The sequence below is a fragment of the Leishmania infantum genome, chromosome 14 (assembly GCF_000002875.2).
Source record: "Leishmania infantum JPCM5 genome chromosome 14".
In the NCBI taxonomy this organism is placed as follows: Eukaryota; Euglenozoa; class Kinetoplastea; order Trypanosomatida; family Trypanosomatidae; genus Leishmania; species Leishmania infantum.
In genome coordinates, this window is record NC_009398.2 from 618,680 (window position 1) to 631,877 (window position 13,198).

At 59.2% G+C, this 13,198-nt stretch overlaps 5 protein-coding genes across 5 annotated transcripts; all 5 read left to right on the plus strand.

The window, feature by feature from the left end:
* Nucleotides 1-305: 305 nt before the first annotated feature.
* LINJ_14_1550 (conserved hypothetical protein) lies at nt 306-2,363 on the plus strand (the record flags this gene model as incomplete). The annotated part of the gene is made up of 1 exon (XM_001464296.1): nt 306-2,363. One exon carries the CDS (start codon nt 306-308, stop codon nt 2,361-2,363), a length of 2,058 nt encoding a protein of 685 aa, XP_001464333.1.
* Nucleotides 2,364-3,086: 723 nt separating this feature from the next.
* Nucleotides 3,087-3,509, plus strand: LINJ_14_1560 (conserved hypothetical protein; the record flags this gene model as incomplete). Its single annotated transcript, XM_001464297.1, has 1 exon — nt 3,087-3,509. One exon carries the CDS (start codon nt 3,087-3,089, stop codon nt 3,507-3,509), a length of 423 nt encoding a protein of 140 aa, XP_001464334.1.
* Nucleotides 3,510-4,929: 1,420 nt separating this feature from the next.
* On the plus strand, nt 4,930-6,384 carry LINJ_14_1570 (conserved hypothetical protein; the record flags this gene model as incomplete). Its single annotated transcript, XM_001464298.1, has 1 exon — nt 4,930-6,384. One exon carries the CDS (start codon nt 4,930-4,932, stop codon nt 6,382-6,384), a length of 1,455 nt encoding a protein of 484 aa, XP_001464335.1.
* A 727-nt stretch (nt 6,385-7,111) lies between these two features.
* Nucleotides 7,112-8,047, plus strand: LINJ_14_1580 (putative glutathione-S-transferase/glutaredoxin; the record flags this gene model as incomplete). The annotated part of the gene is made up of 1 exon (XM_001464299.1): nt 7,112-8,047. The coding sequence occupies one exon, from the start codon at nt 7,112-7,114 to the stop codon at nt 8,045-8,047; it is 936 nt and encodes a 311-aa protein (XP_001464336.1).
* Nucleotides 8,048-9,409: 1,362 nt separating this feature from the next.
* Nucleotides 9,410-11,947, plus strand: LINJ_14_1590 (putative inositol 5'-phosphatase; the record flags this gene model as incomplete). Its single annotated transcript, XM_001464300.1, has 1 exon — nt 9,410-11,947. The coding sequence occupies one exon, from the start codon at nt 9,410-9,412 to the stop codon at nt 11,945-11,947; it is 2,538 nt and encodes an 845-aa protein (XP_001464337.1).
* Between the last annotated feature and the right edge of the window lie 1,251 nt (nt 11,948-13,198).

Genomic DNA, 13,198 nt, shown 5'->3' on the forward strand with positions numbered 1-13,198 from the left:
ATGGCACAGAAAGCGTCAAGGGTGGCTGACTGTTCTCCCCCCACCCCCCCGCGCAGAGCAAGGCACCGACACTGTGACCTCCATGCCTTCCCAGCTTTACGTATGCGACCCTCCTCCTCTCTCCTGGTCTCAAACATGCACGCTGCACATCCCCCCTCCCCTTTCTCGCCTGTCGTTCACCTCGACTGTTTTTTTTTTTCTCATCACGAACACTGTCGGTGCGTGACGGCTAACAGTGAAGTCTTCGTGAGTGCGCTTGCGGGTGTGCATGCTTGCCCGCTGTTCCTCAGCTCTGTGCACACAGCATGACCGACCCACTCTCCTTACAGGCGACGCGCAAGGCCCTCATCGAAGGGAAGGCCGATGCCCGCACCAGGGCCGCACAGGTGATCTCATCACGCACATCACAACTCTATAAGGATGTGCCCGCCGCCGAAGCGGAAGAAGTTGCAGTGGTGGAATTACGTGGCGTCGAAGAGCAGCTGCTGCGCAGCACCGCAGCAGTCTACCGCCGGGCTGGTCTCCTATGCGTACGTGCGGTGTGTGCTGGTCTTCCGCCGCAACCACTGGGCAGCGAGCTGCTGATGCACTTACTGGATCCTGTGCTGCGCAGCATGGGCGACGCGGACCCGATCGTCCGCATTGCCGCCATCGAAGCGTGCTACGAGCTTGTGCGCCACCACGGGGCAGAAGCGTGGGGGGCGCGATTCACGGATCTCTTCACTGCACTCTCCATCGCCGTGAGCGACCGCGACAAGCGCGTTTTTCTGCTAGCGGAGGAGGTTTCGTGTACGCTGAAAGAGTCGGTGAGCCGCAGCGGGGCTTCTGCGGTGGACATGAACACCTTTGCCTCCTTTGTGTCCGACACGCTAGGCAACTACACATCGACGTCGGGACCGCTTGTTGTCGACGTGGCCGCGGCCGTGTCTCAGTGGATCCTCCAGTGGCTGCGGTTTGTGCTGGAACTGCCCGGCTGCCACTTCGCCGCCTCCATGGCGCCGCTCCTTCGCGTGCTGCTCGCCGCCTCTGTCAGCAACGACACAAACGTGTTTCACATTCTGCGTGAATGCCGGCACAGTGTCTCACAACACTATTCCGCGGACACAGCAGCGGATGTATGCGAGGTGGTGGGCGCCTTGTGCACATGCGTACACGACACAACATCTGCGCGGGCGCGCGTTTTCTGCCTGGAGTGGTTGTCGGAGCTCGTCCACCTCGGAATTCATGACGACATTTTCCAACGCCACCTGTCCCGTGTTCTGCAGGCGACACTGCCTGAGCTCAGCTCGGTCGATGGCTCCACGCATGCGGCGGCCGTCATCACAAACCAGGAGGTGCAACACGCGATTGTGTCTGTCGGGGACGGCGTGTCGGCCGGGGTGATCGATGTGCTTTTGCGGAGCGTATTGGAGTTGCTTGAGAGCGGTGCTGGGGAGGAGACGCTCATAGGTGGACTCGAATGGCTTCTTGTCCTGCACCACCTTGCACCTGCATCGTCGGAGAATCTACTTAGCAACGTGCTAGGGAGGATTACCATGTTGCTCGACGTCGCTCCAGAAAACGTGGCGCACCGAGGCACCGAGGTGGCGTGCGTGCTCACGAACAACGGTCACTTTTCAGAGTTTGTGCAGCTCGTGCTGCACCGGCTGTTGCACCACAATCACGACGGGCAGCTGCTGCGGCGCTTCCCCGATGTAGTGCGCCGGTTACACACGCTGCGCAGCGGGCTCGAGGAGGAGGACTTGAGGGAGGGCGTGCTCGTCCACTTCGCACGCGCGCTGTCTTGCATGACCGACTTGCGATTTGTGAGCAAGGTGGTGCTCTCCCTCCAAGCCATGCTGGCCACGTTCCCTGAGCTTGACGATGTTCGGACGCTGCTGCGCCGCGGGCTGACAAACACCGACGCGGCGGAGATATTCTCGACGCTGCTGCCGTGCTGGTGCTACAACGCTGTAGCGCTGCTCTCGCTCGGACTGCTGTGTCGTCACTTCGTCTTCACCCGGCGCATCTGTGAGCATCTCGGTGAGGGCGAGATGTCCGTTGCCACTTACGTGCAGCTCGATCACTTGGTGCAGCAGCTAGAGTCGTCCGCCTTCACCTTTTTGCGCGTGTCCCTGTTGCACCCCACGTCATGCCCGGCGCTGGTGCAGACGCTGTACGTGCTGCTCCTCCTCCTTCCCCAATCGTCACCTCACTATGCGATGCTTTCCCGTCGCCTGCAGCCTGTTACGGTGCTGGTGCAGCTGGACAAGGTAGCCGCCCAGCCTCTCGCGGCAGCAGACCAGGTCGAGGTGTCTGCCGCCGATTGGGACCGATACATATCTGCTCAAGAAGCCCTTCTGCGGTATGAGCAAACGCTGTGAGGTTGGCGAAGGGCAGCCCCGCGTAGAAAACCGAAGAAGACTCTCGCCATCTTTTCCTCTCTTCTTTTTTCCCCGTCCGCTGCCAAGGTAGTCAACCTTGGCAGCGAGGATGGCTACGCTTTCTCGCGGTGCTCTCCCTCCATACGCTTCTCTGTCCTGGCGCTCCTATCGGTGCGGTACCGTGACGCTTTCTGCTTTGGCCACTTTGGGCTTCTAGCACGGAGGTAAAGATGATCCGACGAGCACGCATCGACCGGTGAAAGCAGAAGTACAAAAGCACTGCCTTCGTCATGATGTCTTGTAGCTGTTGCGCGCCAACGGCGCAACTCACGCGGCGGAGCAGATGCACGAATGTGTGCATGCGCGAGAGCACCATCGTATATGGGATTCAGTGCTGTAAAAGATGTGTGTCAAGTGATGCCCATTTGTAAGCCATGAAACGAGTCCTTTTCGTGTGAGTATACAGCCACTCGTAACGCACACCATTCTCCTCCCTCCCCACCTCTTTGCCGCCCCCGCGCTCCCTCTCTTTTTTTTCTTTTGCTTGACCGTTTTTGTATCGGTTGAACTTGTGCTTCAGATAACGCATATGCACCAGCTAGTGTTGCCTTCTCGCACATCTCGCCCCCTTATTTCTCTTGTGCAATCGCCTCCTCTTATACTGCCTCCTCCACACCGTCAGTTCTGTTCACCTCCGGCTCTTCCGCCGTTGGGTAGGCAAAGATGTCTTCTACCGTGACTGGTCAAACGATCCCGAAGCTGTTTCCCAAGGCGTTCCACAGCTGGGTTGGAACAGGGCGCATCTTCAACTTTCTCGCCCCGTACGAACAAAACCGCGTCATCGCGTACCTCAACTCCATCTACAACACCGCCCCCTTGTTCAAGTGGTCGCTCTCGATTGTCCCCCTTTACGGCATCGTCTCCGGATATCCGCCGGTGGAGAAGATCGACTTTAACTCGAGCGCTGCCCTCTGCGCTACTGGTATGGTGTGGTTCGTCTACGCCCTACTCATTCAGCCCCAGAACTCTGGAAGCCGCTCGCTGGCGTTGGTGAACATCTGCTTGGCCACAGTTAACGGCTACAACTGTTACCGTAGCGCGCAACACAAGCACAGCCAGGCGGTCAAGGCCAAACGCATCGAATGAGCCGGCGCCGTTGCAGAGGCTTGCATGCAGGCCTCGTCGTGAGTCCTAAACGCGCTTGTCTGTGATGTCCGAGCAACTCCGGTGGACAAGACGTGCATCCGTCCTGCATGTTCCCATGGAGCATGTTCTTGGCCACGGGCATACATCGGCTCCCCTCCCGCTCGCCTCCTGTGCGACATTTTTGTTGGGCATGTCTGCATAATGGGCCGCCGCGTGCAAAGCGACCCGGTTGAGAGGGTGGCAGCCGGAGCACGGCTGACGGAGAGCAGAGTTGTCCCGTCTTTCTGTTCTCTCCAGCAACGTGTCGCGGCTCCAACGCATTGAGTTCTGCGGTCGTTCACCGCCTCCCAGGCGACGCCGAAGGCGCACACAACGACACAGCACGCATGTTTTCTCTTTTCCTTCTTCCACGTGTCCACTCTACCGTTGAGCCTGAGCGTAACCAAACCCTGCCCATCGCCCCCTTTAGCGGTGGGAAGTAGCGGCAGGCAGGCGTTACAGCAACTCAGTGCCTCAATCATCGGAATGCAGCCTGTGCCTCAAGCTCTACCACCTCTTCCGTGCATCACAGCCGCTCCTCCCATCATGCCCGTCGCCACGCGGTGCATCCCCATCGGGGCGGCTCCGGCTTCCCACCACCAAGAGGCGGTGCGGGGGCCTTGCAAGATGCGTTTCGGCCAGGTTGACACTTTGCCCATGATGTGTGCATGCGACAAGCGTGTTCACTGAGACACGTCGCTTTTAGGCTGCGCCGTCCAGGTCCTCACGGTCGACATGAGCATCGGTGAATTGTCCTCGCTTCCCCATGCCATAGGCACTTGACCTCTTCACCACCAGAAGTGGTTCGGCATTTTTCAGAGATAAAGTGTGGGTGGTGGCGGCTGCCTTCCCCCTCCCCCCCCCTCCGACACATCTGACCCTTCCGAGAGAGAGAGTAGGGTACTAGACCCTGGATACCACGCGCTGAGGTATCCCTCATTGTGTGGGGAACAAAAATGTGAAAAGGCGCGAGGACAAAACGAATCCTGGCGGCCACTATTGTGATCTTCGCCTTGAATACACATCTCCCATTAACCGCCCCCTCTGTAATGGTGCAGTGGGGGGGGGGCGCACCGCCGCATTTCGTTCTTGTCGGCTTTCGCGGCGGTCTGTCCCATGACGCCCTGCAAAGAACCGAGCCTTTTCCCTTTCGAGACGGTGCACTTTATGCACGCGCCGCGGGGCTTTGAATGTTTGTTATTTCTATAATGTCCTCATACGCGCCAATGGGGCTCTCTAACCTTCGCCTCTCGGGCTTCCCTTTCCTTTGCGGTTCTTCGTCGTTCATGGCTCGCTGTCTGGTCGTGAAGATGCACGTAGGGGGCACCACTCGCAACTGCAGCAGGTGTATCACAACCACTGCGCGGCACGGGTGTGCTCAATGCTTACAAAGGGATACAGCGTGCTGCTCCGACCCTATCAACATGTGGCATTCGCAAAGCGGAGCAGCGCAGGTGGCGTGAATCTGAACAAGGGGGCGCTAACAGAGCGGGAGAGGGGAGACAGCTTTACGGAACCGGAGGTGTACCGCAGCAAGACAAACTTGACAGCGATGCTAAAGACGAGGCGAAAAGAGCGCGGCCTCCTGAAGGAGGAAAAGCAGCGCACCATGATGGACCATCTGAACCTGGACACGCGTACAGCGGAAGCGCTTCATGCGGGGCGTCGATTGCCGCAGACGCCCGCCGAGATACAGGCGGTTCGCTCTTCTGACGACGCTCTCGCCGAGGACAGTTACGACAGCGAGGGCTACAGCACCACCATGCGCAATTTGATGCGGCGCGAGGTGGATCGCCGCGATCACGTGGCCGACAAGTTTGGCCAGCCACCCACGTCGCGCGAGTTTTACCAGCTCTTTCGCAAACTGCGCTCCGCCGACTCAGACGAGGAGGCGGTGGAGCAGCATCAGCGCAGGCTAGTGGAGGAGCATGGCGTGTACCCAAGCTCCCGCATCGACTCGTTCATGCTGGATGACGACAGCTACTTCCCCGACTGGGTGCATGCCCTCCCCTACAGCATCCGTGACCGTGTCAAGTACGGATCGCTTGGACTCACGGAGGACGACGAGGCGCTGCGTGTGCGTCTGGCGCGGCTGCCGCGTGATGCGCGACTGCGCGAGTGGAAGCGGCTGAAGGCGGCAAAAGAGTACGCTGCAGCTAACGAGGAGACGCTCACGTTGGCTGAGCTGCGTGACGCCCGCCAGGGAAAGCGGCGCTTCCACTGGCTGCAGCGGAAACGCCAGAAGCGTGCGGCGGCACTACGACGCATGGCGATGCGCAAACCAGACGGCTACGAGCTGTGGCCTTCCTCCGTGAGGGACTTTAGCCAGCGCATTGCCTTCATCGCACAGCACGTCGAAAACGGTCTGCAGACTGGTGGCGAGTGGCCCCTCAATGAGGATGCTCTTACCAAGGCGAAGATCAAGCGGCGGCAGAGCGAGGCGGAGCGTACCTTCCTCATGTCTCCAGACGAAAAGAAGATGGCGACAAGCGCCGGAGGAAGCCGTATGCACGGCGGGATGAAGGAGTTGCTCGATTCTCTGGACGAGCCAGAGAAGCGGTACAAGAAACTCTCGCGCAAGGCTTACGCTAACCGAGTGAACGCCATTGTGCATGGCGACCAAGATGAGCATGGCCGGAAGTACCGAAAGCTTCACAACCTTGCCACGCGACGGCAGCGTCGATACGATTCGCTTGCAGAGATGGCACTGGAGAAAGAGGTACGCAAGGAGCCCCTCGTCAACGTGAGTGGACTCAATCACACAGACGACGAGCACTGGAGCCGTCACGAGAAATCGTGGGTTGACGGCATGCCCTCGACTCGCTACGGCAGCTAAGTTCGCGAGTCACTTCCTGTCTTCCGCGCTTCTCACTTCCTGTCTAACATCTACAGAGGCACGCACGAAGACAGCGGCAGCAAGAGGCGAACAAAAGATGTGGATGCGTGTGAGTCTCTTTCGTGGTTTTTACGTCTGCGTATCTGCTCCACCGTCGCGCAGTGAAACTTGATGAGTTGGCCCCTTTGTAAGTGTGTGTGGGGGGGGTGGCGGCGCGCACACACCCCACCCCGTGCTCTACGCGGTAGCTGCACCAAATCCTTGTACTGGTAAATAAGGCAAGCACACACACATACACACACACACAGCTGGGTCTGCGTCATCGGATCGCTTCATCGACGCTAACTGACAACGGTGCCGGCGTGCTATCGATTGCCGCTCGCTCTATCGAGGGCGCGGAATGGCATCTTCCGTTCACCCACCCCCTATTCCCCTTTCTGCAGATCACCAAGCAGTGCCCCCTTTTCTCTCTCTTCCGCGCGCATCAACTGCGTTTCTCTCGCCACGGTGCTCACACGCGAGCACACGCACCTAAAAACAACAGACAAACACGGAGAAGTATTTGACCCACTATACAAATATCATCTCTCGGGTGGCCGAGCGAAAAGAAACGTGAGCGCATAGTCTCTTCCTGTGGCCGTGTGCCTTCCACCCAACCCACACTCCTTTGTTTTTCGTGTCTCCTCACACGGTGCCTGTCGCCCTGTTCTCTCCCCAGCTCGACATCATGTTCGGCAGAGGGACATTTTCCCGAAAAGTTCTCGTCGGCACGACGGTGGCGGGTTTTGTGGGGGTCGGTGGTGGGTACGCAATGTACCAGCGCCGCATGCGCGACAACCGCAGCGTGACCGCCGAAGCCTTCAATGCAATGCAGGACGCCACCAAGCTAGACGAAGCCTTCAAGAAGCTCTGCGACCACAAAGAGCACCCCCTCATTCAGTTTTACCGGTACACCACCTGTCCGTGGTGTGGCACCGTCAAGGCATTTCTGGACTACAACAAGATCCCGCACGAGTGCGTAGAGGTGGAGCCAATGTTTAAGACGGAGTTGGCGGAGAGCCTGTACAAGAAGGTGCCGCAGCTGCGGTTCGAGTCGAAGGCAGGCGACAGGTCGTACCTGGTCGACTCGCGAATCATTGTGGACACGCTTAGCGAGAAGATGGGTCTTGGTGGCCAGCTAAAGGATGAGGATGTGGACAAGTGGCGCACGTGGGCCCGCAGTTCTCTCGTCCGCTTTGTCACTCTCGAGTTCAACCGCTCCCTCCCCGCGGCGTGGGCCGGCTATTCCTACATCGACAGCTGCGACACAATCCCCTACGCCAACAAGCTCTTTCTCAAGGTGATTGGAGCGCCTGTAATGTACCTGGTTGCCATGATGGTCACCAAGCCGCGCCTTGTGAAGGCCGGCCTCATGAAACCCGACGACGACCCGAAGCAGCGCCTACACGACGAGGTCAACCGGTTCACCGCTGAGGCACTCGTCGACCCCAAGTCCAAGAAGCCGCGAACCTTCCACGGCGGCAGAAAGCCGGACCTGGTCGACCTCGACACATATGGCGTTCTTCAGTCGGTTCGTAACCACCGCATTTACAACGAGATGGTCACTGAGACACAGATCGGCCCATGGCTGGAGGCAATGGACAGACTCATGGGAAAGGCCTAGCGCGCTTGGTGGCGACAGCATTTCCCGTAGTCGCTCAGCTGCGTACCCATCAAGTGTGTGCTGACTCGGCTCCGACGCCACACACCGGCTCAGCGACACACCGAAACTGTTTCATGCTAGGCTGCTCATTTTTGTTTTCGATGTTCTTGCTGAGTATTGGCAGTGTAGTGGTGTGAGACGGCTTCCGCCTCTGCACGTCGCCCTTCTTTCCCCCACGACGCACCACGGATGATACAACACAGCTGTCATCCAGCAGCCGCGCCCCTCCTGCCGCCCTCCGCAATGCGGGACTTCTCCCGTTGTTTGTTTAGCACGATGTGGTGTGCCATCAGGAGAAGCGCCTCCTCTCGTCTTGTCCGTCAACACGAGAAAGGGTGGAGAGACGGGGTGGCAGGGGTCTTTTTTGGCGACGGCCATAAGTAGGCACACAGTTGCCCGTGCATGTCTTCGAGTTCTCTTTGTTCATTTCTAACACGTGCTCACATGATAATGAAACGAAGGGCCGACCAGGGACGTTTGACCATGTCTGCACGCGTGTGCCTCTGGGCCAGACGAACTTGTGTCTTGTCGTTTCTCTGTCTTTCTACTCACAGGCGGTCAGCATTAATGTCCAGCATCATCGGAACAACAAGGCCTTGTGCAAGACAGCGCACAGCAGCCGTGGGAAGCGCTCTTCTCTGCTTCCAACCAAAAAAAGTGAACGGCTGCCTGATGAAAAGGGTGCTTGTGCGGACCCGGTATGGACGTATGACCATGGCCCCACCTTGAAGGCCATGATAATCCGCGTCACTGCGTGTCAGGCAATCTCTTCCGCGCTGCGAGGGCACACCCGTGTTTCCACGATGCTGCCGCGACGACTTCACCACACTTCCGTACATGCCCTCCTGCCACCCCCTTCTCGACTGCCGCCTGGCCCTTTCGTTGTCTCTTGGCTGCCTGCCTCGCCGCAATTCTCGCCCTTCCGTCACGGCCACCGTTGATTAAAACGGAAAAAAAAGAGTGTAGTTCCGCACGAGATCGCGCCAAACACACTCTCGTGGAATCTAAAGTGGCGCGCGTACAGCTACCCCTTTGACACCCGCGCCTTCACTCTGTGGTACCGGTGCCCGTGTTGTTACTCTGTCTCTTTTTCGTTCACCGCCGCCGCTTGACAGCCTTCCACGTCTCCTTTTCGCTCATCTCTCTCTCTCTCTCGCTCTGTCTCCCTCTCCACTGCTGGCGCTCTCTCGGATGCCTTGATGCACGCAAGGAAGCCGGCAAAAAGTAGTCCAACACTTCCTCTTTCCGCTGTTGCTGGTCAGCTTGTGCGTTCCCCGGGCCGGGTGGCAGTGAGACACCCTTGTATGGGAGGTGACGCCCACGATGCAGGCCAACAGCGCCGCTGCTCGTCCAGCGGGGTCGCAGGGCCGCCACCGGTGCGCCATTGCCGTGAAGAACAACGTGCAATACCTTTTTGTAGTGGTGCCGAAGCCAAAGCCTCCTCCCAAGGTTGAGCTCGAGCCGCTCATGTTCTTTGAAACCCTCCCTCCGACGACGCCACCCGCGCCGGATCCTCGACAGACTGAAGACATGTACATGCCGAAGCGGGACAGTTTAGAGGACGCCATGGCGATACCCCTCGAGGTGAACGGCAGCGGCCAGTTGCGGCGCTCGCTAGCGTTACCAGCGACGGAGTTCGCTTCTCTGGAAGAGGCGCAGCAGCAGTGCGGCCCTTTCACGTCTTTTCACGAGTACCCGGCGCTGTTTGGGTGCCTCACGATTGACAGGGTGTACGTGCTCGTCGCCACAGCCGTCACGGCCGCAGTGCCGTTGCCCTTTGCGGGTGTTATCTACAATGTGACGGGGACGGCGTGGGTGCCGTTCGAAATACCTGGAGTGGCGCCGGTGCGTGTGAGCCCAACGGACCGGGTACGGCTGCGTGAGTTTCAGGAGTACGCCTTTTGCAAAGGCTACTACTACAGCGACGACGTGAACGTCATGCTGCCCTTTCCGTTCACGAAGCCAGCAAACTGTGCGCCACCGGACATGGCCTGCGACTGGTCCTACCACCTCCGCGAGCCGTTCTCTGCCTGCTCGCTGACGGCGGCGTGCTCTGTGTTGGTGCGCGGCTTTGCCGGAGAGCGCGTCTGCACGCTCAAGGATGGCACCGAGCTCCACCTGGTCCTGCTGGGAAGGCAAAGCAACGTCAATCCGGGTCCACGGTACCTCAGCCGTGGCCTGAACGCGGCAAACGGCGCCGGCAACGACCACTACTACGAGTACATTCTCTGGAAGTACTACGGCCCCGACACCGTGACCTTCACACGTCACTCAATCCTGCGCGGCACCATCCCGGTGCACTGGACGACGCAGATGACCATGTCGCTCTCCGAGCCGGCGATGATCTTCAACAGCGACAAGGCCGAGGTCCTCCGCGGCAGCGCGACGTACTTTTCACACATGTTCCAGGAGCTCAAGGACGTGATGCTGCTCGATACAAACGGCCAAACCGCGTCAAATCCGCAAGTGCGATGTATCAACCTCCTGCGCCTCAACCCGAAAAGTGGCGAAGATGTGCTAGCGCGGCACTTCCTCGATGCCGTCCGGGCATCCGACGTTGTCATCAAGCAATCGTTTCCAGGCGGCAGCCTCGACCTCGTCCACGTCGACTGGCTGAACCTCATCAAGGAGTACGGCATCGATGTTGCCACCTCTACCTTCTGGGAGGCATCAATGGGATTCCTCGGCACCACGCCCACAGCAGAGGACTCGATGATGACGGTGGGTATGATTCACCGTACCGGCAAGGTGGATCGCCTAATCACGCAGTCACGCTTCGTGCGTCTCAACTGCGCCGATTCGCTGGACCGAACGAACCTCGGCTGCTTCTTTACATGCCTGCAGCTCTCCATCGCCATGCTCATCACCCAACGTATTCCTTACGGCAGTTTCCCAGACAGCCCGCCTGTGCCTCGGCTGGATGCTTCTGAGGAGGTCGCCGTGGAGGGCGGGTACGCGGCGGCCTTTGCGCCCATGTCGGGCGCAAAGCAGACGGTGCCGAAGCCTTTTATGAACACGTGGAACGAAGCCCGCGACCCACAGCGCATTCCCCCCCTCATGGTTCGCGCGCTAGCGGAGCTGTTCGTAAACAACGGCGACTGTGTGGCGATGCTGTACACGAATTCGGCCGCCATGCACGGTAACATCCTGCGTGCTGTCTGCGGCATGCGACTGCAAGGGCACAACGCTGTGATTGCAACGCAGCGCAAGTTCGAGAACGTCTTTGAGGACCGGAAAAAGCTGCGCGGCATCGAGCTGCTGCTGGGGCGGAACCAGGGCGATCACTTTCCTTCCATTAGCCCAGTATTCCTTCTGCGACCGGTGGCGTACACGCAGTGGGCGTGCGCCCTCGTTGTCCTCGGTGTTCCCGACAACGTCACCACGAGCGAGGTGGACGCGGCGGTGCGGCGCGCGTGGGACACCCGCGTCATGCCACAGCTTGCCGTGCGCCAGCTGCCGCCCATCGAGAGCAGGGCACTGGTCTTCACCGTGACGCTGTCAGCGGCGTCGATCACGCGTGAACAGGACGATGTGGCGCAGTCCGGGCAGCAATCCTCCCTCGGCGGGATGCTGCCGGAGGAGGCAATCGAGGACGCGACGGCGGACAACCGCACACCTCCCCCGCGAAAGGAGCGGCTCGCCATCATCGAGTTCAACCCCAACCTGTGCATCGTTGTAGACGTGACGAGCTTGCTGCGGCAGCAGGGTTTCCTCCCGCTTGGCAACAACAACTGCGTCCTTGCACCGTATGCGTACCCGGTGCTGACGGCCAACGACTCCAACAGGATGACTGGCGCCGTTAAAAACGTTGGTACATCTCTGAAGCGCGGGCTCACCAGCTTGATGCGCGGCCTCAACTGAGTTTGCTGGCGTCGCGCTTCTGTCTGCCGGGTCTGTGTTCGGCTACGGCTGCTTATATGTTACGGGTTGTTGCTTGTTTGGCGCGCGGGCCCTCTGTTTTTGTGTAGTTGCTTGCGAAACGTCACCACAATCGAGCTGAAAACTGTAAACCAGCAACCCGCCGCCCAGTTTATGGGCCGTCGGCGCCGTGCAGTTGCGTTCGGCTTCGCTTTGCTGCCGCTCTCGCACGCTGTTCCCTGCATACACCGCATGACAAATGCACGATGAGCACGTCCTTTCTCGTCATACACGTTCTCTTCCTCTCTCATCCTGGCCAGCCGTTTCTCTCGCACCAGGTATGAGTGCCATTGGGCCCTCTCGTATGTGGTCCCACAGCGATTCCTGATCGCCATCCAGTGCACGGGCAATGGATTTTGGCTTCGCCGAACGTCGGAATCCAGAGCCCCTCTCCGCGACGGGTGTCAGCCGGGGAAACTTCCAACCTCATACAGCTGGATTCGACGTTTTTTTTTTTTCGCTTCTCAACGCAACTCGTCTGTGCCACACAACATCAGTGAAACTCCACTGGACTCTTGGCCCATGTCGTGGTGCGAGGAAGCCGGGGATGTGCGATACACGATTCCCACCTCAGCCATCTGAGCACTCCCTCGGTCTTGAACTGTACCCACCACGGCCGCCTCGCAGGTTTCCCCAGAGCCGCTCCTCCCAGCATGCTGGCCGATACCGATGGTGTATCTCTCTCTGGGGCGGCTGAGGCCTCCCACACCAGTTGGCGGTGTGAGCGCGGGGGCGGGGGTAACAGGTACGTTCGAGTTGCGCGGACACACTCTGCCTAATCCTATGGATGGCGCACGCGTGTTCGCTGTCGCGGGCCGCTTGGATGCAATGCCATCCAGGCCCTGACTGCGGCCGATAGCTCTGACTCCTCCCCACATTTCAGGAACGAGGCCCTGCGATTTCACACGCGCTGAGGTGTGCGCTGCCACCAGGGGAGCGGCGTGAGTGCTGAAATCCTCAAAAAGAAATCTTGCACGCCTTGTGGACTCTCTCCTACGTCTGGCAGGGCCACAGCGCCACTCTCTTTTTCAATCTCGACGCACCTTCAACCGTTCCTGGGCGCTGAACTGCCTGCGAGTATGTGCAGCCTGCCTTGTGCTGCGTGTGCTACTCTTCTCAGCGTTTCTCTCTCCTTTATTTTTTTGTCCGCACTCCCATCCGTGGCGTCATTCACCGCTTGTGTGCTCCACTGTG